A 27664-nucleotide genomic window follows, 5' to 3' on the forward strand; every position below is an offset into this window, starting at 1 on the left:
GAAGGACTAAGCGATAATATAAAATTTTGCTCTCCTAAATATAAAGGATTTAAATATACCGTGAATTCCCACAGGCTTCCCAAGAAAAAACCACTAAGTAAAACAGAAACATAAATAAATAAACAAGTCTAATGCCATTCTTGGCAGAGTGGGCGCTACTAAATGCGGGAATGTTTAAATGAGAAAAGACGGGCCTGGTGACTGTAAATTGTCCCCACTCAAAAATGTTCTGAGTTGTAGCAATATTAAGTGATAAAAGAGTGGGACTGGAGTTTAAAGTTTCTTGGAAGATTCTTGATATTCTAATTTGGTGATATCTCGCTTTAAAGCCAGGAGCCTCACCCTTCCTAGGAATGGGTGAGGAAAACTAGAGACTCGGGCTGGAGTGGGATGTGGCAGCCAGAGAGACTGACCGGGTTCAGCGCCCGGGGCTGGCACTTCCAAGCCAGACGGCGGCGCTTTTCTCTCTCCCTCTCTCTCTCTCTTTCTTTCTTTTTCTTTTCTTTTTTTTTTTTTTTTTTTTTTGAGACCTTGTTAGGAAGTGGGCGCGGACTGTGCGCTGTCGGCGCCGCCTGATTGGCTGGACTTCGCGATGATTGACAGGGCCCCAGACTCCACCCTCGCCACTTTATTGACACTAATGAGCAAGTTCTTCCCACCGCTCTCCTGCCTGGAAGTGCTGACAGATCAAGGCAACAAATTTCAATTACAATCCCTAATTTGTGTCCGCAGAGTGTTTTTTACCCATGTTAGTCCTCTCTGGCGCATCAGTCGAAGCAGATCTTGGAGCAGCAGGAGGAGGTGGAGGGGGTGGGAACGAAGGAGTGCATCAGTGAGAGAGCGCGCGCGAGAGACCGAGGGAAGGAAACTTGGCGGGCGCGTCGCTGGTTCCTCGGATCTCAGCACAAGCGAGAAAGAGGAAACGCCAAATTTGTTTTCGCCCGCGGCAGGGAAGGGGGCAGATCGGCCTGCGGGAGGCCCCGAGAGTCGTTCAGATTTTGGTGGGAGAGTAGAGCGAGTGTGTACGTGTGCCCGCTTGAGTGTATATGCGTGAGGGGCGGGCGGGCGCCAGGCGGCGGGGATGGCCGAGAAGCGGAGGGGCTCGCCGTGCAGCATGCTAAGCCTTAAGGCGCACGCCTTCTCCGTGGAGGCGCTGATCGGCGCGGAGAAGCAGCAACAGCTTCAGAAGAAGCGACGAAAGCTGGGCACGGAAGAGGCGGCCGTGGCTGTAGAAGACGGAGGCTGCAGCCGCGGCAGTGGCGCCGGGGAAAAGGGCTCCTCCGAGGGAGACGAAGGCGCTGCACTCCCGCCACCGGCCGGGGCGGCATCCGGGACAGCCCGGAGCTGCGCCGACCTGGAACGGAGCTGCGGCTCCCGGGGAGCCGCGGGTGAGTCGGCCTTTTCCCGCCTAACTTCTTCCCTGCGCGTCCCTCCCGGTCCCGCGGGGCCGCACGGCCTCGGGAACCTAAACTTATGCGAGTTAAGGGCGCGCGCGGTGCCCCTCGGTGCCTGAGGCAGTGCACCACCAGCGGTTTGGCCTTGGGTGTCCGCGCGCGAAGCTCATAGCCGCCCGGACCGCTAACGCGGCTCAACTGAGGTCGCCCTCTAGAAGGTTAAAATGCCGCTCCTGGCCCCGCTTCTCTGGCTGCCGCCGCCCACTCGGCGACCCGCGCCTTCGGCTGCGGCTCTTTGAGGCTTTCGGCGGTGCAGGTCTGTGCCTTCCGCATCTGCCTCCCTTGGGGTTGCAGCCAATGGGTGCTCTTTTTTCTTTCCTAACTTTTAAAAGCAAGGGGGTGGGGGGAGCGACGGCATAACCCCCCCGAAACCGGAACGAATGCCCTAAACAGTTTGGGCAAACCAGGAAGAGGGCGGCGTATCTGCAAACGTGGTTTCCCGAGGGGTAGCTGAGCCCTTCCCTTCTCCTCTGGATTCCCGCTGCCGAGGCTGTCGGCCCCGGTGGGCTTGCCTTTCGCGCTCTGCTCGCCCCTTCGTTGCTTGGCTAGGGAGCTAAGGGCGGTCGGGGAGTTTGGCGCGAGCCGAGGCTGAAGAGTTTTCTAGAGGATGCCTCCGCCCGGGCCCAAAGCAAGGGGCCTCGGACGCCTAACGGGAAAGGAGGCCCAGGCACTTCGGGCCAGCGAGCCGGACGCCAGGCGGTTTCTCTGCGTGCCTTTCGGGTGGCGGGTGTGTCGGGGTCTGTAGTGGGGCTCTGGACTCGGGAATCCATCCCAGCCTCAGTTGGCCACGTATCTTAGACCCCGGCGGCGGCGCGAAACTTATTTGGGGCCTTGACCCGGCAGAGGCCGGGAGGGAGGGGCGGACGCGGCCCTCATGCCTCCGCGGGACACGGTCCTTGGAGGCCTTGTTGGCACGTCGAGTCCCTACGGCTGGCAGAGCGGGTGTTTACCCCGGGCCTGTTAGAAGAATCCGAAGGCACAAAAGTTTCGCCTTTTCTCCTGGTCCTTTTTCGTCTCCCCAGCCGCCCTCGGGGGTCAATCTCCCCACCCGACTTCCTCTCACGAGCCCTCACCGTCACCCCTCTTTGCCTTTGCTGCCCAGGCGGCTGTGAGGACGGCTTCCTGCAGGGCTCTTCCCCGTTGGCGTCCCCGGGAGGATCCCCGAAAGGGTCCCCAGCGCCCCCCCTGGCACGGCCCGGGACCCCGCTGCCCTCGCCGCAGGCCCCGCGGGTGGATCTGCAGGGAGCAGAGCTCTGGAAGCGCTTTCACGAGATCGGCACGGAGATGATCATCACCAAGGCGGGCAGGTAAAGGGTGATCTGTCGTCAACGCCCGGGCCCTGGCCTCACCTTACCCCCCCGATGGGTTAGGAAGTAGAAGGGTCTGCAGAGCTGTGGAGTCAATGGTTAGCATTTTTGTACAGAAAAGACAAGGCCCGGGTTGTGGTTCACTTTTGAGACTGGCGTTGCCCGCCTACAGCAGACTGCAGTCGGCGAGGGGCGCAGCCCCGCCGCCCTCTTGGATGTTAAGGGAAAATCCGCGTGGCAGCCGATGCGGCTGCGCCAGAGGCTGCGGCTGATACTCCGTGTGCTGGGTAGTCTTAGATTCGTGGTTATGTATACGTCCGTCCAGGCATGTGTTTAGGCTCTAGTTATCTTTTCTGGAACTACTGAACAGATGACTTCCCTTAACCTTCCCCACCCCTTAAAAAAAAAAAAAAAGAACCTCAGTTTACTCTTTAGAAAACTATGGTTTGTTTGTTTTTTAGATTCCAGACTTCCAGGCTGGTTCTTTATCAAAAGATTTCCTAGCAATGTAAGAACGTGATGTCTTGTGCTATTTTGATATTATACTAGAATGAAAAGTTGCTGTAATCATCAGTAATACATGTATAATCCCTGCAAAAATAATTACCCGTTTTTTAAAAAACCATTCCGTTTGTAGATCCAGTTACATGGTTATATATATATATATATATATATTTTAAATGAAATCCTACACATTTGTCTCAATTTGCTGAAGAATACTCAGAAAAATTGTTGGAAGTTATGCGTATTTTTTGAAATTGTGAAATTTGCACATTCATTAGTTAGTAAAAAATAGATTTGTTGGCCAGATACTATTAATCTGAAGGAAGCACAGAAATATTTGCATTTTAAAGTTTTCAGTTCATTTAGTGCAGGGAAATCTATGAATAGTAATCTTCCTTAAAAGGAACTTTAAAAAGCACAGCAACTCTTTCAGGGAGTACACATGGCAAAAACCTGGATAGCATAAAAGTATCCAAACTTATTAGAAATTACAAAAACATATTTTATTGAATCCATATGCTACCTTCTACGTTTTCACAGAGCTTTTATTAATGATCCAAATTCAGTCTTCAACAACACAAAGCAACAGTTGTCTTATAAAGGATGTAGTTAAAGACCTTTACTCTTTATCTTACAGGTGCACTGAAATAACACTAAAACAGCCAGCATATTAAACTGTTCTCATGCCTAGTTAGGAATAATAGACTTTCTTTTCTCTGGAAGTGGTTTTTAGTGGCATTATTTTTATAGAAAAAGTTTTTGATAAATAACAGTGCTAAAATTTGTGTTATAAGGTTAAATTAGCAAAAATTAAATTAACTGGAAGGGTCCTAGACATAAATCATTAGATGGAAATTAAAAAAAAAAAAGAACTGCTCTATTTGTTTTTCATATACAGTAATTTGCTATTAGATTCTTGCTACTGCGTCCTTTTTAAAAGATAGCCCGTATACTTTAGCATCTCCTTTGATATGCAACTCTAAGAAGCCTAAAGAAATGCAGATTTTTATTTGTTTTAAATAGCAAAGTTTTGAGTAAGTGTGGTTAAATAGGAAAGTATTTCCAGGGTATAGTGGGGGAAGGAATGATTTGGTAAATATACATTGTGTTTAGTTTCTGCTTTCAATAAAGAAGTTTTACTATACCTTTCAAATTTAGAGCAACTTTTGCACTTCACCTTTACTATGCTGCAGACAGGAAGTCCTGTCTCAATAAAGAACATATTGTTTGGTTATAGCATGGCACATTGGCTCCTTGTGGTTTTTTATAACCCTTTTAAAATTTCACATTATAATATATTTTATCACTTGTACAAATTCAGATTTTCTATTTCTACTTTCAGAACATTATCATTTGTATTATTGAAGTAAATATGCTTATTGATTTCATTTTAAAAAACAAATTGTTTTTTTTCATGCTATTACTCCTTCAGCGTACAATTCTTTTTAGCTGTACTGACATTTCAGTAAACACAGTGCATGACAGGGTACAACAAATTACATTTAAAAGCCTGTTTTGATGCATCCTGTGTTCTGATTCTTTGAATTAACAGTATCAAAGTGAATGCTATAAATTTGTCCATATGAAAAATTGAGAGGTTTCCAGGGGTTTCTTCGCTTATTCATTCTCCTTGCTTAATCATAAACAAAAACAAAACCCATACCCTGTTTCCTCCCCTCCGTATGCATAGGCGCATGTTTCCAGCAATGAGAGTGAAGATTTCAGGACTAGATCCTCACCAGCAATATTACATTGCCATGGACATTGTGCCAGTGGACAACAAAAGATACAGGTACAGTGATCCGATGGATGCAGCATGATAAGAATATGCTAGGATTTTCCAGACTATGCCTATTTCATCTGTGACAACCATGATGTTTGTTTCCAGAAGCCTGTAGAATTTCTAGACCTATAACCCAGCTCCCCAGACAGTTCCGACAGTTCCAGTAGCCCACACCGTGCCTTCTCTTGCAGTAAATGTGGAAACTTAATTATTGTTTTGCTTTTAATGGATACAGAAATGTCCTTTAAGTATTGAGAACTTTAAATAGAGGCTAGTTTAGGGTTGCTAACCTGTGTCTTTTAAAATGATTCACTTTTCAATTAGAATTTTGGAGGAAATGTTAAGTTTGTAGGTATAGGTAATATTCAACAATATGTTTCATTTTCTTTGTGATTATTTTGAACTTTAAATAAATCCCCTTTTTCTTGTTGTGTTCAAAAATCATAACTGTTGGCAGGCTCTTTTCCTTTAATTTTAGGAAATTCTTGAATTTAGAAAAATAAAATCTCATAATTCATTAAGCTATTAGGACATCTTTAAACTGGTAATGAATTTGTTAATTTACTGTTGGTTTTTGGTTAATGGTTAACACAGTAGATTAAAAAAAGAACATTGTAAGATTTAGATTTTGAAAGAGGATGTATTATCTGGATATCAGGTAAAGTTGGAAAAGACACATTCTTCAGTTTCAAACCAACCTTTGCTCTTTTTCTTTTGCAAGTAAGCAAATCAGCAACTTTCAATGGACAATGCTTTTTACTTTCCTGAGGAGTTAAGAGTGCTGACATTTAAAAAAGGAAATTTTGAGTAGAAGATCAGAAGGTGCTTGCTTTAAATTTTGGTCTTGTTTCTATTTTTTCTTTCCTTTTTTTTTTTTTCTTTTTATAAACAGCTAGAGCATTTAGTAAATTTTTAAATTAAGTCAGATTTGGTTTTTATCACTTTTTAAAATTTAGGGATTAAAACTTAGGGAGGTCCTTGTTTGAAACAGGTTTACCAGTGTCAGAAGTATACAGATTTAATTAGTACAGGCACATATGGAATACTAAAAAAATGGGTAATAAAAAGGCTGTTTTATTGTGTTTTGTATTGTATTGCTTATTTTAATTAAATAAGCCATTAGAGAGTTTGCTAAAATTATCTACTACAAGGCAGAACCTAGAAGGCACTATTTAATCTTTAAATATGCTTGGTTTAAAATCTTTATTCTAATCTGGGTTTTGTGTTGCAAAAGATAATGTAATTCTTAATGAGTTTAGACATTATTCCTTTCTCTTCCAAATTTCTTTCCTGTTTCTCCAAATATCTTTCATGTATTTTGGATGGTTTATTTTACATAGTTGATTCTTATTATTCTCACATAATGCAAGAAAAATGTCAAGTATTGGTATTAAGATGTCAGATTTTAAAAGAGCAAACTGTAAATCCTAAATTTGTTTTCACTTATAATGCTTCCCAAGAAATTTGGTTTTAGCAATTGTATTTAGAAAGTTTCACAGAGAATTTGTAACATGTAGCATTTATTCTCTTGGTAGGTATAGATTTTTGAACTGTTGAGTATGCATACTTTTCAAGGTTTCGTAGAGCATGTTACTCTGTTTATTTTGGGAATAACTATAACACAGTTTTTCCCTGCATTTCTAAGATTTACATTTTATTTCCTAACTTTTAGCTGTAGTAAAAATAAGTTTTTGGTTTATTCTCTGCTGTCAAAGAGTGGTATTTGGTCAAATTAAAAGTGCTTGTGATTTGTTGTGAGGCAGAATTAATATTCACAGGAACTCATGCACTTAGGAACTTATTTACTGAAATTATGGCATACCAATTCAAGGAAGCTTTTTAAAAAATTATTCTCAATTTTGTAATTATGTATTTTTTCCTGAGAAAAGGGATTAAAGAATAGAAGGGATATTGAGCTCAAAAGAGAGTGACATATATGACATTAGTTGAAACAGAAGGCCTCACCAGAGATGTTATGAAAGTGTTTCATGCTGTTTTTTAAAAGAAATTTGCCTACTACACATGTAGAATTCTCTGAGAATATCCACAAATTATTGCTTTAAATTGTATGTCATGTCTTAAAATGGAAGGAAAACAGCTAAGTATATAATTTCATTTTATACCCTTTTCTAAGTGAATCATCATATACTAGTTTCTAGCTTTTGAATTAGCGAATTTTAAGTTAATAATTAATAAATGATAACCTGAATATACGATTAAATATTATATTACCTGAAACATTGTTATTTAAATGTATTATTCTTGTAGAGTCAATATATTTGACACATATAAACAAATAGAAGAGGACGTTTGGTCCCTTAATTAGAAAAATAATATTAATCAGATATACCTTCATTTTCAAAGTTTGACATATATTTGATTGGTGATATTTGCAAACTAAAGAATTTTCTTATAAGTGTTGAGAAAGAGAAGTTTAGGAGATAAAGACCTACATTTTTGGAGTATACAAAAATTTTAAGTTAAACTTAATGTATTATCTCCAATTTTTATTTTAATGGAATCAGAAAAATATTCTAAATGATCATAGCTAAAACTCTTTCTAAGAAAATGAAAGTTATGGAACTTTTGACAATTTCCCCTTGCCTTTCTATCATCTACCTAATTCGTCTGTACATTGCCTAAAATGGAAAGTGGTCTTAAAGAAGTGGGACACTTAAAGGTATAACTCTCAAGTATTTTTGAGATTTACTTAAAGGTGAGCTTGACAACTTTAAGCTTGACAGCAATAGTTTCTTCATGTCAATGGAATATCCAGATGTAAAATGGAAAGTACCAGAATTCAGATGGAATGTCTAATGTGAATAAGTGATTCATAAGAATTAAGGTACTTGAATTTATGGGGGTGATAGTGTGCATAAGTCCTTAACACATCACTTACTCTGAGAGGTCAGAAGGCCACTGCTGCCCCAGAGAGTTTTTGAAGAGTACTTGAAATCTTATTTTATATGTATTGGATGTAAAGAGCAAATCGTTGTTTTTCAAACTTAAAAATAAAAGATACACAGTTTGTCAGATTTGATGGACTTGGAAATTACCAGAAAACAATAGTCTGTACACTGAGCCTTGTCATTGCCTTGTAGGTATGTTTACCACAGCTCTAAATGGATGGTGGCTGGGAACGCAGACTCCCCTGTGCCGCCACGGGTGTACATCCATCCAGACTCGCCTGCCTCAGGAGAGACTTGGATGAGACAAGTGATCAGCTTTGACAAGCTGAAGCTCACCAACAATGAACTGGATGACCAAGGCCATGTGAGTAGATGGCCTCCCTAATGTGCCCCCGTGGAGGGGGGGTAGCCGGACCTATACCCTGTTTGACCGAAGGGCATGTATTTCTCAATGAAGTTTGTTGATCAGCGTGTGTCTAATCTCTGTAAAATCAAGGTTGTCTTCACAGTAGAGACTATGACTGTTGCCAGAAGCGTCTCCTATGAAACGCCTAATAGGTTAAAACTAGATACTGCGTTTGTATTGAAATCATAGAATCTCAGGCATACATTGTTAGCCAAAACATTTGTTTAAAAGGCTGTGAGGTGCTAACTATTATGCTCTGAATGTGAATACTTGACAGTTGGGTTAACAGGGAGGACGGTTTATTATGTCCTCCCTGCATTCGGCCCTTTTCCTAGTTGAAGCTCATTGCTTCTCACTAATGGCCCAGGCTTACACTATTTGTGTATTTCATCTGCATTTTCCCTGCTGTTTTGTGATGGCATCTGATGTGTCTAAATATGTTACAATAACAATTCCTTTTAGTCTTAAACTTGCTGAAACATTATTTATAAGTCAAAGTCAGTCATTCCAATAATGCAGTGATTTTTAACCCCTTATTATTTTGCAATATTACTCCTAGACAAAATTTCTATGTTATTATTTTAATATAAGTAACTCTGGATACATGCTGATTTCCATCGTAAGCCAGCATTTCTATTAGGCTTTTGTTATTTGAGAGGGTTTTGATTGAGGCAGGATTGAAATGCCTTTTGTAGAGTTAGTATACATCATACATGCCAACTAGTTCATTTCTCAAAGGGTGACATATAGTATATTTATGAGCAAATCTTTTAAAACAAAAATTCAAACTGTCATGAACTAGTAATATAGTTACGATGGGAAATGATTTGCAAGTTGCTAGACAGTATCTTAAACAATTGGCCTTAATAAAAACATCCAAGTATGAATTTAATTGTGGTACAAATTCAGTATCTGGACTTTTTAAGATACATCTATCTTACATTGCTTTTGTCTGTTGCCTTTTGTGATTTAAAACGAAATCACAGAAGTATCAAAGTAGATTTCATTTCTGAATCCAACTCCATGCCCTATATTTTAGTACATTACTTCATTTCTTTTTTTTTTTTTTTATTCTTTATGTACATAGTCAAGTAGTAACAGTTGCTTTTCACTTGACTTCAGGGAAGGAACACTAGTTTATACTGTTTCATTGAGGGAGCATGTTCATTGAGGGGGTCTTTTGTTTTTGGAGTAGAAAATTTAAAAATAATGCCATTAAGTGTGACTTATTTTCAAAAGCTTTAAATATTCTCTACTTTTCTGAGTTCTACAGTTTGAGGATATATCTTTTAAAGAGGTAACTGGGAATAAAAGATATACCCGTCATAAATAAGGTACACTTCTTTAAATAATTTAAATTGGGGTGCCTGGGTGGCCCAGTTGGTTAAGCATCTGCCTTCCACTCAGGTCATGATCCCAGGGTCCTGGGATTAAGCCCTGCACTGGGCTTCTAGCAAAAACAAAAAACATAGCAGAAAACAGGCAAAATTTAGAGAAATGTGTCATCTATCAGTTAAATTTTTCTTTTAAGGTTGTGGTGCAGGTTGTAATACTTTAATACAGGGAGGTAATTAATGAGTGTAGAAACAGAGAGACAGATATATACCCGTCCATTTTGGAAGCAAGAAAATTGCTTTTACACCTGGTGAAAATGTATGAATCAGTTGATGCTAGAGGAGAATGTAGGAGGAAAAATGCTCTTTTCCATTATTTATTTAAAACATGTATTTTTTGAGACTGTGTAAAAGGTAGTGTAACATAAAAAGCCATAGTCTCTGCCTTCAGTGATCTAGTCTAGATGGGGAGAGAAGACGTGCGCACAGATAATCCTGCTGTTCACTCGGAGAAGTACTGATGCCACATTACCCCCGTCAGGAGAGACTGGGAAGGTTTCATGAAGAATGTGTCTATTGTATTTATTTACTCCATTTGATGACCCCCAATGAGGTTAGATTCAAGATTAAGAATTCTTCCTGAACAGGAAGAATTTGATTGATGTGATTCAGCATCCAAGAAGACAGTAGTCCTGTTCTGGTGGGCTTTCTAATTCAGTTTTATCATTTCCTAATGCGGAAACCTCTCAGGGACTCACCCCTCTGCCATCATATGGTTGAGGGTCTCCTGCCCCCCCCCCAATATTAAAGGAAGCGCCACTAATTTCTAATTAATCAAGCTGTAGACTCAAATGAGACATGATTTTCTAATTTACTTTCTAACTTGCTTTCTTATTTTTTTTGGCCTCTCAGTTCCAGTTCTCAGCACCTGGGTGGCTCAGTCAATTAAACATCCGACTCTTCATTTTGGCTCAGATATGATCTCAGGGTTGTGAGATCAAGCCCCATGTTGTGTGAAAGGTACAGAAGCATTAAAATAGTGGCCTGAGAATGGCATGTAGACATGGGATTTTTATTAAACACGATGTGTTTAATGTAGGAATCAAGTCCTCACAGGGCTGTGACTGGACCTAGACCTGTATGAAACATGAACTTACAAGCCATTGGGTTTCCCTCAGTGTGACTTCATCTTCCTAAATACCAGGGATTGCTTAGAGAGGAATATTGGTGAGAATCTCGAGTGGAATGTCCTATCAGTCCACAACTAACCACTGAATGTTGTAAAGACTTGCTCATCTCTGCTTACTCCTTGGGGAGTCTGTAGTCAGCTTTCTGTTGGATTGTATACAATCTAAGCCTGGTCCTTGGGCTACCAGTGTACAGACAGTTAGCATGCTTGGGTAAGCTAGCGCCTTCTGATTGTGTGCATGCTTCCCTATTCATCTGGAATTTGTTGTCTGGAGGGAAACATTTAGATGAGCATTTCCCTAAGAAATTAGTGAGGGTGCCAAGGTGGCTCAGTCAATTAAGCATCTGACTCTTCATTTTGGCTCAGGTCATGATCTCAGGGTTTTGAGATCAAGCCCCAGGTTGTGCTCTGTGCTCAGGGGGGAGTCTGCTCGGAATTCTCTCTCCCTCTTGAGGCCTCTGTCCCCCACCCCCACCGTTCTCTCTCTCTTTCAAATAAATAAATAAATCTTTAAAAAATTAGAAGACGTTTAATGGTGTCTTTAAACCTTGGCAGGGCTCATAGGGCTCAAATACAGTGCTGGGGTGCTTCGGAAGGAAGCACTGCCAGTCTGCCACAGTCAGGGGACTTTCTCAGCTGCTGAGGAGTCAGTGACATTGAGTTACCCCATCTCTAAGTTTGTCCTCACCGTCTTCCCCTTTCTGCCTGAGAATCAGGTGGGGAGGGATGGTATCACAGGGGGGATTGCCAAGATCTCCTCCATGGAAGGAACTTGGAACAGCTTGGAGAGTCAACATGTTCTTGTTTATGAGCATATCACTTTGGGTCTCCGAGGCTTGGTTTTCTCATGTGTTGTGTTAGAACCAGAGAATTCTGAGTGAATCAGGTGAGCTGGTGAACTTGAACATGCATGTGTATAAGGAGTGTTTCACACACAGCGCGTGTGAAACAAAACCAAGACCATCTTTCTATGGAGCTTGTGATCCAGTGTTACTGTCTTGACCCCTGCCATTTACAGTGAGTCAGCACCAGGTGTCATCAAGAATGCAGGGAGCCAGGGAGCTGCTCCTCCTTGGACCTTTGCTTGACTTGTTCCCACACCGGCGTTTAGTCATCTAGAAAGTTTCCAGAGTCAGGAGGTGATGTGTCCTTATTGAGCTGTTCTGTAAGGCACAGCTGGTTTATCTGTCAACTTCAGGCACTATAGGCCCTTCACATTAAGCATAAATAATATCATGCTTCTTTTGACTCAAAACTAGTGTCTTTATAGTGGATAAAACATGTATTAACCTGCACATGGGACAGCATTCTTGTGTTTATAAACATTAGTCTATGTGACTATCTGTGTTACGAGGTAATGCCAAAAAGAAAAAAAAATCCTCCTTTTTAAACGGAACAGAGAGCATGGAGCATGCAGATCAGAAAAATTATTTGAGTTTCAGCATTATCATTGTGGTCTCCTTATTTATAAGGCCAGTAGTTCTCCTGGTTCTACTTGTTTTGTTAGATATGTTATTGACCACTCATCATTATAAGTTTGATAGATCTTTAAAAAGCAAATAATGTCATTTTATACAGGAGAACTGAAGCTTGCTTAGCATTCCCAGAAAACATCTGGGAATATAATAAGTTCCTATAGATAATATTGAAAGCCTGTTATTTTGCTGGAAAGATCCCCAGATTACTGTCCACAGTTGCCCTTTAATATGCAGACATAGGCATACATCAGCTATTTCTATACCCTACCCTAGTATACCCCAACTTCTGTCATTTTGGAAATTCTGTAAGGATAGAAAGAAAGAAATAAAATTTAAATATATGTAGCTATATGGAGAAATCTGCTTGAGAGAACAAAGACTTCATAAAACAAGAACCTGTGTTCATTGACAAGTAAACAGAAACCCAAGTCAGTTTTTGTTTCCCTCAGTCCAAGTCAATTTATTCTAGTTTTCTGAAACTAGCTATGTACTTATTTTTGTTTGACATCAAGTAGCTTTCTCCAGTTTCTCTTCTACTGTGGAATTTGCTGATCACTAGAATCATCAGAATAAATCTTACACCTATGTTTTTGCGACTTTCTACCTGACTCACGTAACCAGATGTTCATGTTATGTTATGACCTGGTGTAAACACATACAAAGAAAACAGATCCTGTTTTGCAAAATAGTACTTATCCTGGGGCCCCTGGGTAGCTCAGTGGGTTAAAGCCTCTGCCTTCAGCTCAGGTCATGGTCTCAGAGTCCTGGGATCGAGCCCCGCACCAGGCTCTCTGTTCAGCAGGGAGCCGGCTTTCCCCCCTCTCTCTGCCTGTTTCTCTGCCTACTTGTGATCTCCGTCTGTCAAATAAATAAATAAAAATCTTAAAAAAACAAACAGTACTTATCCTTACTATAAGGAACATGCTTTATGTTTCTACTTTATCATTTTATTTATCTAAAAAATTTCCAGTTGCAACCGTTTCAATTGATTTTTGTGAGCCACTAATGGGTTAGTGAAGTTCTGTCCTCTTTTTAGACCTGAAAAGAAACTTTTCTAGAGGTTCCACAGTCATGTGTGTATCCGCAGGTGACCAAGAGGGCGACTGTATTCTCTTATCCTTTCCTTATACTTGTGCTGCCCCTCATCGAGCATGGTGGTCTGTTGTTTTGTTGTTTTACCCTCAAATTTTCTATTAGTGGAAGAGATGCTTGCATAGCAGATCTAATGACAGTGCCCACCACACCTGCCTGATGGAGGAGAAGACATCCTCTGGTGGCCGCAAACACATTTTCCGGATATAGGGTTATTTGTTTTGGGCCTGACCAGATATTCAGAATTTGGCTTTGTTAAACTGCCCATATCCTGAAAAACACAAGGTAGTTCAACCACTGTGTTTTAGACTTTGTTTAAGGATCTCTCCTCTACACTCCCAAATCCCCAAACGTGAATTCAAGTCGTGTAACTCAGGGAAGTCACAGCTCTGTTAACTAAACTTATTGATGAATACCTCAATGTGGACTCCCAGCAGCAAATAGACAATTTCACTGGGTAAGGCTATTTTTTTTGTTCCATCTCCTATACTTTGAAAACATAAAAAGAAAAAGAAAAAAATTCACCCATTCTCCCATTATCTAGAGATGATCACTGTCTGTATCTTTCTGTGGGTCCTTTTTACTGTCTTCATGTCATTGCGATTGTTTATAAACAACTAGGATCACTTAAGGTTTAAAAAGAAGCATTTCATTTTGCGGTTAAAAATGTACCAAACAGGGGCTCCTGGGTGGCTCAGTGGGTTAAAGCCTCTGCCTTCGGCTCAGGTCATAATCCCAGGGTCCTGGGATCGAGCCCTACATCGGGCTCTCTGCTCAGCAGGGAGCCTGCTTCCTCCTCTCTCTCTGCCTGCTTCTCTTCCTCTGTCTGTCAAATAAATTAAAAAAAAAAAAAAAATGTCCCAAACAGCACTTAGTAATGGCTGAATAACATCTCTCCCATTGTGTGGATTTTTACTTAGCCAATCTACTCATGTAAGTGGTTTATAGTTTCTCCACTGTTGTAAGATGGTGCGCTGCCCTTCTCTCTGCATGGAGTGCTTTTTTTTTTTGAATTTGAAATATGTTCTTGGATAAATTCTCAGAAGAGGAATCACGGGGTAGAAAGTAGTCAGATTTCCCTAGAAGAGTTGAATGCAGCAGATTTTCCATGCTCAGGTGCCTGGGTTTTGGAAGTTTCCCTCTGATGCAGACGTGGACACTGGGTTCTCCAGGCAAACCAGGCATGTCGTAAGCCGCACACAAGGCAGACTCTTGGGTATCCTTAGAATTCCTTTTGCCCTTGAATAGACATGTTGTTGTCACCAGTGGAGGAAAAGTGTTCTCTGAAGAAACCTTTGGTGTACAAATACTTGTTTTTAGGTGATGGGTATGGTGGAATTTAAATAATCATTTCAATCTCATTTTTAGTTTTACTGGTTTGGACTCTTATGTTCCATGTGGTTCACTGTAAATAAAATGCTGATGAATTTATTCTTGCATTTGCATAAACAGAAAATTAGATGTTAAGTTCATGGGTTCATGGTTGTACACAGTGTTCCACCAAAATAATGATTTTTTTCCTTTTGTATTTTCATGCATATTTTACAAATAACTTCTTAGCTCCCCCTTTCCAATTTTGACATGCTTTGTTACATTGGCACTTTTACATCCTTGGAAATTTTCATTTCCAACTGGGATTTATTTTATACATTAAATATTTAGTAATAGTGTTGAGATTGGGCAGAAGTTGTTGATATATTTGGCTTTCTTTCCTTGACACAGATCATTCTTCATTCTATGCACAAATACCAACCGCGGGTCCATGTCATCCGTAAAGACTGCGGGGATGATCTTTCTCCCATCAAACCTGTTCCATCTGGGGAGGGAGTTAAGGCATTCTCCTTTCCAGAAACTGTCTTCACAACAGTTACTGCCTATCAGAATCAGCAGGTATTGTTCTCAGAATCTCTATCTTTCTAGACTTTTTGTTTCAGGTGTCAGTGGAAAGCTAGCTATCCTTTTCACTGTATCTAAATGTTATGAAGTGTCATAAAGTAAAGCATTTGCCATGTAAGACATCCAGGATATGTGTATGTGTGTGTGTGTGTGTGTGTGCACGTGTGTGTATAAACAATTTTTTTTATTCATGATTCTCCAAGTAAGGCTACTTCTAGTGAGAATTTCTTTAGAAAAGAATGTGCCTCATGACGAATAGTATAGGTTTGCTTTCCATTTTGGAATGTTGAATCATGATGTCATCATTAAGATTAAAAATCATGTGGGGGCTCCTCAGGTCGTGATCTCAGGGTCTGAGATTGAGTCCCGAGTCAGACTCTGCACTGGGCATGGAGCCTGCTTAAGATTTTCTCTCTCCCTCTCCCTCTGCCCCTCCCCTCCACTCTCTCTCTCTCTCTCTCTTTCATTACAAAAACAAAAACAAAAAAAACATGTATATTGCCTAGGAAATAGATATGTAGAATATGAAATCTGGATTGTATCATAGAGCATAAGATTTGATAATTCACATTGTCTTAAAACTATAACCCATGTATTATAAGAAATATTTCAGAAGCACTTATCTTACATGGTCATTTTGGTATATATACAAGAATGGCTATTTCGTCAAGATATGCTTTAATTGTGAGAGGATAACATATATGCTTATAGCCTGAGAGATCAGCAGTGGTGGAGTAATCTTTTCATAAAATTAATAATAATTTCAAAGGTGAAATATTTCTTTCCAATATATGTAAGTGTATGTATTTCTTTAAGGCTGAGTCAAGTAGGTGGAAAACTGATTCAAGGCAATTTCGTCCATGCAATTATGGCCAGTTTTCATAAAAAATACTGATGTAGTTGAGGCTGATGTGGTCTGTGGTTGACTTTTTTTTTTCTTTCTTTTAAATTTTAGTGGTCAGGAGTATTTTAGGTTCTCCACTTCTCTTTACATTTATTTACATCTCAGTTAAATTTTAAGGCTTTATAATCTCTCGGTTGTGGTTTTTTGTTGTTTTAAAGCTTATGAGGAGATTTGGATCCAGTCTCCTGTGTCTTCCTTGTGGGCTGGGAGGCGCATCTGCTCTCATCCATGTGGAGCTGCCAGCCCCACAGCTGAAGCCGTCCTGTCTTCTCACTCACATTGTCATGCTTTTACATAGGCTTTGAGGAAGGAGCATGAAGTTAACCTTTAGAAGGACTGGATAATTAGGAAAATATTCTTAAAATATGTTAGATGCAAAAATAATTTTTTTCTTTGAGGAAAAACATAACACATGAGGAGAAAAGAGCAGAGACATTCAGTACCTTTTAAGCAACCTCAGTTTATCTGTCTCTTTCTTTGTCTCTCAAACACAAACAGATTAACAATATCAAATGTGTATTTTTCTCCTAGCCTCTGTGATACAATAAACAAGATGCAGTGGGCTTGTTGGTACATTTTGGTGACTAATACCAATGGACAACTGACAAATCAATTAATAGGGTAAAAAAATTAGAAGAAGGGAAATTGATAATGCCCAAATGCAATGATGTTCATTTTTTAACTTCCTGGCTCCTATTTTAAGAACTCAGGGAAAATTGGTAAGCAGCTTAGCTTGGTGGTGGTTAACAGCATGGGGGTTCTGAAGCCCAGGGTCCCAGCCTAGGTCTATGGACAAGTAACGTTATGATCACAGGAAACTTAAGCCTTGGTTTAAAAGAAAACATAAGATTGGGACAATAACTACATATAAGTTGCCATGAGAATTAAATGACATATGCATATAAAATTCTTAGTACAGCATACAGAGTATGCACACAGTAATAAAAATAATGGCAATAGTAACACATCTCTATTTAGACAAGGCACCATTGTATAAATCTCTACTCTTTTTTGGATTTCTATTTTAAACGAACACTTAAATTATTTAATGTTACTTAACTATTATTTAAATGAACAAAGAATGAAGCTATAATGAACTCACAAGAATTCCTTCAGGACAGTAGAGGGGGATTATGAATGACTTTTCAGAGATACCCTTTCTTTTCCTTAGTGTTATCCAACAGTGTTCATTTGTTCTAAGCCAAAATGGCACTGTCAGAAGTATGTTCATTAACTGTAGATTCCACTAAACCAAAGAGCATAGAAAACAAAGCATGATGTACTTCTTAGAGAACAGGCTGTAACTTCCATGGGGCAAGGTGGAGATCTGTTAAGAAATAGATGAGATGTTATTAGTGTCAATTATAAGATGGTATAACTAAACATATCTTTTAATGGAGATGATTAGACCACTTGTAAAAATCCCACCCCCAGATTTCTGTTTAAATTAAAACATTTATTTCTACTACATGAATAAAATTTAATCTCATTATAGCCTTCCAGTAGTTGTTTGCTCTGGTTAGACGTTCACTGTAGGGCTCTGACCAGGTCAGGACTCAACAGAAAACAGAGGAAAGAATAAAATTTTCAGATGAGAGCCATAAAGATGATTCAAAGAGAGACAAAGAAAAATACAGAGGAAGAAAAGTTAAAGAAGTGTACATTACCTAATTCTGAAGAAGAGAGGGATGCATAAGGACTTAATGGCATTCAGGTGTTACAAGGAACTTGACAAGGTAGAAGTTGGTTATTAGCTGTTACCCATTACTGAGAGGAACAGCATTAAACCATGTCACAGAGTTAAAGGGAAGAGCTTTTAGGTCAGAGGGATTGTCAAAGGACAGGTTATCAACAGACAATTCAGAATTTCCTTCTCTAGTGATATTAAATGCAAAACAGATTTAATTACAGAGTTTAAATAGGGGTGGGGAATTTTTTTCATAGCAGATGAATGTCTAGGTGATTTCTGAAATTTTCTTCTAGCTTTGCAGCTAAGATAATAAAATACCTGAGAAATAGGGGAGAGGAACGCTTTTATAATTTTGTAATTTGTAATTACTTGTAGTTCTTCCAGCATTTCTGTTTTTAATGGCCTTACTTGACATTTATAGTATTTGATATGATTTTTTTGTATTCTCCAGATTACTCGCCTAAAGATAGATAGGAATCCATTTGCCAAAGGCTTTCGAGACTCTGGGCGTAACAGGTAAGACTTAGTGAAGAACATTCTGGTTCTGATAAATACATTCGACTTCTCGTTGTGAATTTTCCATTACAAGGTAAACAGTTAAATTTACTGACGTGATTTTGAAATAATTTTCTGATGAGGATTAAAATTTGTCAGTACTGCTGGGCCTTGGATGTACCTTATTTTTGAGCTTAATGCCTTGGCCTGCCCGTTCCTAGGGTGAATTTTGATGTGGGATGCTGGGTGAAAAATGCAAGTTCTCAGGGTACACAGTGCATGCTACCTCTGAAGGGACCTTAAGGAAACCTGTCTTTCAGGCCCCGGGGCTTCGATATTCCAAGTCAGTAGCCTCACTACACCTGCTGTTGTTCTTTAATTTACTTAGTGATGTCACAGTAACCTATTGATTCTGTCTTCGGAATATGATGGGTTCCGTTCCCTCAGATTTCCAACTAGAATATGAAACTATGCCCCATTACCAAGGGAGCTGATGTTCTTTAGTTTCCAAATTTGTCTTGGCTGCGCTGACAGCCACACACTTGTTTATTTTCTCTGTGTCGTGTTTTATGGTGTTTGTACAAGGAGGGAGAGCAACCATAATGAATTCCACTCTGTTACTTTTATCAAAAAGCAGATCACCGTTGTCTGTGTGCCATGGGTCTTTAATTTATAGATGTGATTCTATTCCAATAAGTTTGGTGCAATATTTTCTAAGATAAGTATTGATAGTAATAGAGAGTAATAACAGACTAACCTTCTCCAGATGCCTTTTCAGGGTAAAGCTTTGACTTAAATGTTTTTAAAGCTTTTAAAAAGAAATATTTGAGAAGTTTTTATTACTTTCCTCCAGAAATTATTCTAATACTTCTTGAAAATTTGGTATTCTCGAAAACTTGGTATAGGCTACCTCTGTAGGAAGTCGAAAGTCCCAGGTGTTTTGTTTTAGGGACAGTTTGATTTAAAATTATAGAGAGAGAACAGTCAGCTGGTAGTCTAGATTTTTAGTCTTCTAGCTGATTATTTGGGCAAGGCTGGTGCAGACAGAGATCTTTTTTCAGAATACCCCCAAGTGCTAGCAGAATATTCTCGTATGCAGGGACGTTGTTTAAACACCAGGCAGCATGAGGACTCAAATGCAGCTGAAATGCACTGAAAGTAGAGTAGTCTTTAATTTAGTGCAAGTACATCAACAAGACGATTAACAATAGCACTAATAATTCCCTCTGGAATTCTTTATTCTGTAGGAAGATTTGCAGGTATTCCTACAGTACCTGTTGTCTGATATATTGAAATCATTGTCTTTTTAGATGTTTTTAATGTGAGAACAACTCTGCGTGGCTTTTGTTATGTTCCATTGGCTCTTGGTTAACTTTGCTGTCCAGAGGCATTTCTAAAAGCTGAATAATTTAGTAACTGAGAAGGTCACTCCCGAGGGACTAATGGGAGCCTTTGGAGTGACTTCTTTTCTACCTTGAGAAATGCTTTGATGGAATCTTCTTGTGGTTTTGGTGGTAGCAGTATAGTATTTGTTAAGGCTAGCATTTCTTTCATTTCATTATTTTTTTTAAGCAGCAAATACATTTATTAAAACTCACTGAAACTCCATGAAGGCAGCTCTGAGGTTTGAGGAGCTCAAAAGCCACAGCCAGGAACCGTGTCCAGGCTCTCCTGTAGGATTGACCTAGCAGACACACCTCACTGCTTTCGACACTAGGGAAATCACAATGCTAGGGAAATCACACCCACACCGTGGGTTCAGTTTTGAAGCAATACATTTAAAAATATTTTAAAAGGTGTATTTGGATAGATACCAATAGTGATAAACCTACAAATAGAAGTGATAAGATGCATAGGAGAAGTTTTCAGGAAGAATTCTAGAAATGTCAGCAAAATGAAAAGGCATCTGAATATGGTCAGTGAAGAAAATCAGTGGGATTGGTAAAAATAAACTACTAAGTCCCTTGTTGGGTATCGTGAGGTCAGAATGCTAGGTTTGATATGAACTTTTTCCTTCCGTTTGTTTTACAAGGTGTGGCATCTGTGGTTCTTGCTAGTATTTCTTTCCTGACCCTAAAACTTTTAAAAGTTTTAATGGACACACAGAACATAAGGAATTATGTTTAACACTTTTTAAATTTTGTTAAATTTTAAATTTTTTGTCTTGCTCCAAATGTTTAAACAATGTCATAGTACAAGAAAATTATGTTGCCTCTATATAGCTTTCTTATTAGTGAAGTGAATAATTTCACTTTTTGTCTCATTAAAGTTAGTTTTGCTGCTTATGATAGACAGGTCTTCAGTGCTCATTTTGGAATGCTAAATATTTATATAATATTTATATATCAACACTATTTAGAAAGCTGATTTTCATATTTCCCATTGATGAATGCAAACACATGTATAGAGAAGAGGGAATTTGGTCAGCTTTACAGATTTGTAACTTATGTATTTTCCTTAAAAAAAAAAAGTTCAAAGACTTGGAGGGAGCATTGATGTTGAAGGCTTGGGAAAGGAGTGATTTTTTTTCATATAAATAGAGAAGAAAGCCCATGAGAAAAAGTTCATTTTATTTCTTTAATACTCCTGGTCTGTTGTGTTATTGTTACTACTTTTCGATATAAATTCTGTTTTTATTTTTCCCCATATATGAAATAAGCAAATTAAGCAGGACAAGAAATAAACATGGACTTGTGATTTTTTTAAACTTTATAAAACAATTTGCTTTAATTAAAAATTATCCCTTCCTGGTTATTTATGGTTCTACAGCCTGTTTTATAGGAATCAGTAGCTTCAGCCCTTAAAAGCTCTCCTGCAAGACATTTGCTACGTGAAAGAGAATTTATGTGCTGAGAATAGTTTCATTCTTCAGTTAGGCCTTAGGTTTGACCCTATAAAATTTTTTACTCAGGAAGGTACAGAAATTTCTTTGCTTTAAATACTTCAGGAAAAACATAACCATTTTACTAAATAAACTTGGCCATTTGATAGCATAAATTAGGGTGGTGATAAAATGTGGAAATTGTTCAAAGGCATCTTGTATAAATTATCGCCTTGGCTGCACTCCTGCGGGAGGTGCCTTTTATCTTTCCTTTAACTAGATGGGAAAAGTCTCTATTACTGGAGAAAATGAAGGCCTTTTTTAAAAAGTCCAGATTCCGCTACTAAATATTTTATAACTGTTTCCTGCAAAATATCTGAAATCCTTTCTGGAACTTGCAGTGTGAAACAGCAGCCTCAAGAAAACTGTCAGTAGCTGCAAGTCAGATCACTTGTAGATATGTCATCTTCAGAACCTTCTCTTTAAAGCTGAGGGTTACATGTTTGTGGTGGTCAGTAATGTCTCCTCAGGAATTGGGTGTATGGATTTGTCTTTGAAGCATAATGGGGTTTACACTGCTAAAAGACATAATGCAGTAATGCTCGTCTCCTTAGTTAGTAAGTGTCTAAGTCTAATAGATGCTTATTAATTACCTCTCAGCAGGCTCCCCTCGAGACCACTCCATGACCACTTTGGTATCCTTAATATTTAAATCTAGGATTATTGAAACTCATCTATGTGGTAATAAAAACATTCTGTAGCATTTAGAAAAGCTTGTTTCTAGAAAGTCATAAAATCTGACACAAACTAAATAAAGAGCAATCAGAGAGATGGTGCCCAGCATTCATCAGTTGAGTATTAAACACAACCTGCAGGAAACATCAGGTTTTGGGACTGAACAAGCAGCCAAGCTGCCCCCAAATCAATACTTTAATGTGCATAAAATATTATTGAGTCGATCTGGCTTGGATTTGGCTCATAGTCAGCCACAGATATGATGTCTGGTTTTGGAAAAATCACTTAGGAGCAAACAACTTTAGAGCTAGGAAAGGATGCAGAGCTTTCACAGTCTGTTCCTGACTTTGTGGGAAACTGAAGTCCAAGGAGGTTAAAACATTTACTTAGGGTCACACAGTGAATTTTAAGGAGTTGGAGCCACACCCCAGTTCTCCTGACCCCCAATCCAGTGTTCTCACTATGGAATAGTCCTCTCTCCGTAGATCACTGATTACATCCAAAGCTAGATTCTGCACTTCACGCTCCATGCAGCCCAGGTGGAAGGCAGGTGCAGGTCCACTCTGTGCCCTGCTCCCGCCTTTGACAGCCCTGTACTAGCACCTGTGTGGGGCTGGTGATGGCTTTTGCAAGTGCTCCCACAGCAGCACTCCCTGAACTTGTGACTTGAGAGATGAGTCAGGTCCATGTGTAGACTCATACGAGGGCTGTGTATGCACACAAGCTTGGGTGTGCCCTCAGTACCACCCCCCACACACATAGACTGCTATCTCCTTCTAGCACTAAGATGGGTTAGTGACACTCCATGGAGTCATGAAGGACATTAGCACATCAATGGAGTCTACACTCTGAACACTAAGGAAGTAGATTCAGCATGTAAAACCTTAGAACATTGGGCCAAGTTGTGTAAGGTGGTTTTATCTCCCATATCACTTACTTTGAGTGCCTGGAGAGTTTTCACTATGCTGTGTAGGTGGTAGGACTCTGGGGCAAGAGGGTTCCTCTAGCCTTGGCTCATAGTTCTTGATTTAGGGATGCAAGGTACCCAGAGGAGGTAGCAAGTTGAGTGCAAGTGATTAAGGACCTGCTCTTTTTTTTTTTTTTTAAAGATTTTATTTATTTATTTATTTGACAAAGAGAGAGATCACAGGTAGGCAGAGAGGCAAGCAGAGAGAGAGGGGGCAAAGCAGAGAGCCCAATTCAAGGCTCGATCCCAGGACCCTGAGATCATGACCTGAGCCGAAGACAGAGGCTTAATTCACTGAGCCACCCAGGCGCCCCTAAGGACCCGCTCTTGAACATTTGCCTTAAAAACAGATTATCTGTGTTGAATAAAACTGTTTCTAACAATCACAAGAGAAGTCTGAATATTGTTTGATACTCAGAATGCAGGTGTTTTCTACAACAGACCTCTATGTTTTGTGAAAAATCACAATGTTATTAAGATTAACAAATTGCTTAGGGCTTTGGTAGTTGAGGGAAGACTAAAGAGGTCTTAAGAATGGGGATAGTTGAGTGAAATGCCTCATTTCCAGAACCTAGAGGACTTAGTTTTATTTATATATAATATTTATATATATGTAAATATTATATAGTGATATAAGGAAAGAGGGACTCTGGATCACTTACAGGAGGAGACACATACATTTATATATGCAGAGTAGTTACCCTTGTTTTCAAACATATATAGATAGATATATAGATATATCTGTCTATATCATATAAATAATTTACAACCAACTTATCCTGTCTCTTTAAGTATCCATTCACTAAGTGTATGTAGGGACCAGAAAAGAATGTTTGATGCTAATACCAAAGCCATACATGGTACCGGCATGTGAGATCACCTTTCTATGCTTCTCCTGCATGTTGGGCTGAGAGGTCCGTGCTGCGCCCCCACCCGCGTAGACTCCTTGTTGCTGAAGGGAGAGACTATCCTGGCAGCACTGGGTGTGATGGAGATTGTGCCCCTCCCCAGAGAGAAGCTGCTTTTCTTTGGATGAGTGCTCTTCTAAAGCTGGCTACCAAGGGACCAAATGATGGAAAAAAATGTCTCTTAAGAAAAAGCAGCTTTACAGGGTCAGTCTTTTTGTGGAGAAGCCTTCCACATCAGAGAGAAGTAATGTTATGTGGGAGAGGGTGGATTCCAGATCACACCAGAGCCTTGGACTCCCATCAGCTAGGATGGACTTCACCTGAGCTCCTTAGCAGAGAGGGACAGCTGCTTCTTCTCCGAGGTTGGCTTAGTTTTCTGAGAATGTTAACAGCTTATCTTGGGTGGTTTCCATCGTCCTGGTGACAGAATGGTAGCCCATCTCTGAAGCTTTTCTTTCTGCCTGTGCCAAGCTCTTGCCCTACCAATGTGGGGGGACACTGTCAACACCAATGAGGTGTTCTGAGCTGCTTATTACTGCCCAAAGCTCCAACTGCTCCTAATGAGGCTTCTTTTGTCCACCTCCGTCCCAATCCTTCCATTTAGAATGGGTTTGGAAGCCCTTGTGGAGTCATACGCATTCTGGAGACCTTCACTACGGACTCTCACCTTTGAAGATATCCCTGGAATTCCCAAGCAAGGTAAAACACAAAGTCTCTGGGGTCATAGATGCAGGTGGTTCTTGGCTGGAAGCTCAGGTGCTGAAAAATACGCTTGACATCATTGGCTTCCACTATGGCGACCTCATCACCAACATCCTTTTGTTACTGGATCCATCTCTTTTCTGTGAGGAATGGGGATGGGGACCAGAAAAATGGCTCTTGTGGTTATAGGTTAAGTCTTGGATGTTTCAGGCTGTCAATATAGTTCAGGACTTTTACCTCACCCTTAAATCTCTTGTTAGAATTAGAGCCAGACTGTGGGCTCTTGTGCCACGCCCACCTCACAGGGAATCGCCAGTGCTGGTCCCGTTCACCCTTCCTTGACAGCTTCTGTCTTCACTTCCGTCAGCAGAATGGCCTCTAGGCAGGGTTTGCCTGTTGGATTTATGCTGAGGAGCTCAGACACGCTCAGGCAGACTTTCCTGGGCTCACCTCTGAGTGATTCCCCCAAGCTCAGGCTAGTGTTTCCTCAGAGGGAGCTGCATGCAAAAGGATGATGCTTCCTCCTCTGCTTGGTAGGTAGGACTCTCAGCCCACTCCTGCACTCAGGCTTTTTATCCCTGATCCTGCCCAGCACCCCAGTGACAATTAACATGCTGGGCTTTAGATAATTATCATTGACTGGATTGGGCTTTCTGATTATTTTGAGAAGCTGTATAAAACACAGTTGCTGGAGCAATGAAGGCTTTACAACCTGTCCAGTCTGTTGGAATTCTCCTCTCCCCCTAAGTTCTGTCAAGTTTGCAGACATCAATCTGCCAGCGAATCCAGAGAGTGGGAGACAGCCATGACCATCGTTATTGATTGGACGCAGGGTCAACCACCCTCTCCATGTCACAGGACTGTTTATCTGGCAGGCCTCTGCTTGTGCGAGCCTGTGATTCACCAACCTGTTTTCTGGTTGGAAATGTGATTTTTGAAGTTCTAGACTATTGTCTTCTTGTAATAGCCCTGTATGGTCTAGCCATTGAGGCACATAAGCTTTCAATGGGCAGCTGAAGATAAGTTTGAGGCAGGGTGTGTCTTTGACCAGTTTGGCTCTTCCTTTGGAATTCTTTCCATTTTCTTGCAAGAAAACATATTGATCCAGAGCAAGGTCTGCTGAAGGAGTGAAATATGGAAAGAAGAGAGGTGATGGCTATACTTTTGGAACAAGATACAGAGCAAGATGTAAGTTATAAAGATGCCAGGGAAGTCAGTGTTTGTAATATTTATTATAGAAAATCAGAAAACTCAAGGAAAGCTAATGGAGGGAGAAAATGTGAAAAATCTATGAGGCAGTGTCCTGATACCTTCTGCAATTAAAAAAAAAATGATTGCCTTGGTCAAGATCATATGCCTTGGAAATATTGAGAGGATTTGTGTCTAAAATATCTCAGTCTGAGTTCAGTTAAATTGTAAGTCCTTGAGAGCCAAGACCATCTCCTTTTCATCATTCAGTGTAGGCTTCCTCGTGACAAGCTGGGTCTAGCTCACGTTCACCAAGCTGAAAGGGAAACATGGCCGTGGAGTCGTTGCTCTTTACATTTCAACTTCTTTTGTAGGAAATACAAGTTCTTCCACGTTGCTCCAAGGCTCTGGGAATGGCGTTCCTGCCACCCACCCTCATCTTTTGTCTGGCTCCCCTTGCTCCTCTCCTGCCTTCCATCTGGGGCCCAACACCAGCCAGCTGTGTAGCCTGGCCCCGGCTGACTACTCTGCCTGTGCCCGCTCTGGCCTCACTCTCAACAGATACAGCACATCCTTGGCCGAGACCTACAACAGGCTCACCAACCAGAGCGGAGAGACCTTTGCCGCGCCCAGGACTCCCTCCTACGTGGGCGTGAGCAGCAGCGCCTCAGTGAACATGTCCATGGGCGGCACGGATGGGGACACTTTCAGCTGCCCACAGACCAGCCTGTCCATGCAGATTTCAGGGATGTCCCCCCAGCTTCAGTACATCATGCCTTCACCCTCCAGCAACGCCTTTGCTGCTAACCAGACCCATCAGGGTTCCTATAACACGTTCAGGTTACATAGCCCCTGTGCCTTGTATGGATATAATTTCTCCACATCCCCCAAACTGGCTGCCAGTCCTGAGAAAATTGTTTCTTCCCAAGGAAGTTTCTTGGGATCCTCACCGAGTGGGACCATGACCGATCGGCAGATGTTGCCCCCTGTGGAAGGAGTACACCTGCTTAGCAGTGGGGGTCAGCAGAGTTTCTTTGACTCTAGGACCCTAGGAAGCTTAACTCTGTCATCATCTCAAGTGTCTGCACATATGGTCTGATGAATCGTGGAAGTTAAAGCATACTCAGATTGGTCTAATGTATTTCCTTTTTCTTTTTCTTTTTTTCTGAAAGCAATATGAAAAGAAACTTATCAGTAGCTTGTAAGATTTACGTATAATAGGAAAGGAAGGCTCCCTGAGTGTTTCGACTTTCTCATGGTGAGACTGTAGTTATCTATGGTATATATGTAGACCGTACATAGCATGTGGAGTTTTGCAGCCTGCAAAACCACATCCTCTTTTGTCCCCCCTATTTCATTTAGTTGCACAGAGTATTGGCATAAGTAGTATGCTTAACCCAAATTCTCAGACTCTTTTAAAAACCAAACACCAAACTTAAAACTTGGCAGTGATACTAACCAGACCAAGACTTATAACTTAATTTATCAGAAAAATGCTCTACACAGTTTCATACTTGAGTGTTGATAACTAACAGTAACCAGCACCCAGAGTCTTGTGATTTCTGTTATTCTTGGGCATAGTGTGAGAGCCTAAAATGCCAAAGCCAGTTGAAGTCCAAGTATTAGTTCTGAGGTATCTGTAGTCATGAAGGATTAGCTTTTGTGTTCCTGCTTGCTCTTGTCTGTCACAGGCATTAGATGATCTTGGTTCTGTAAAAATTCCTGACCCATTATTATTTACTTAGGTAAGGTGGAAGAGAGCCTGTACCTTCCTTCCACTTCCCACTGGGTATGTAAGAGGTATTTATTCATCTGCTGTCCAGTATTTTGGATGTTTTGCTCATTTTATTTAGTTAAAATAGACTGTTAAAGAGAGTTCTGTAATCATTTTTAAATTTCGGT

General features: G+C 40.5%; 1 protein-coding gene across 1 annotated transcript; it reads left to right on the top strand.

Moving 5' to 3' along the window:
- Positions 1-1081: 1081 nt before the first annotated feature.
- On the top strand, positions 1082-26861 carry TBX18 (T-box transcription factor 18). Its single transcript, XM_046006324.1, has 8 exons — positions 1082-1388; positions 2557-2761; positions 4956-5057; positions 8150-8321; positions 15179-15346; positions 18398-18462; positions 24477-24571; positions 26137-26861. Exons 1-8 carry the CDS (start codon positions 1082-1084, stop codon positions 26859-26861), a joined length of 1839 nt encoding a protein of 612 aa, XP_045862280.1.
- The last annotated feature ends 803 nt before the right edge of the window (positions 26862-27664 follow it).

This window comes from Meles meles, chromosome 5 (genome assembly GCF_922984935.1).
Source record: "Meles meles chromosome 5, mMelMel3.1 paternal haplotype, whole genome shotgun sequence".
Classification (NCBI taxonomy): Eukaryota; Metazoa; Chordata; class Mammalia; order Carnivora; family Mustelidae; genus Meles; species Meles meles.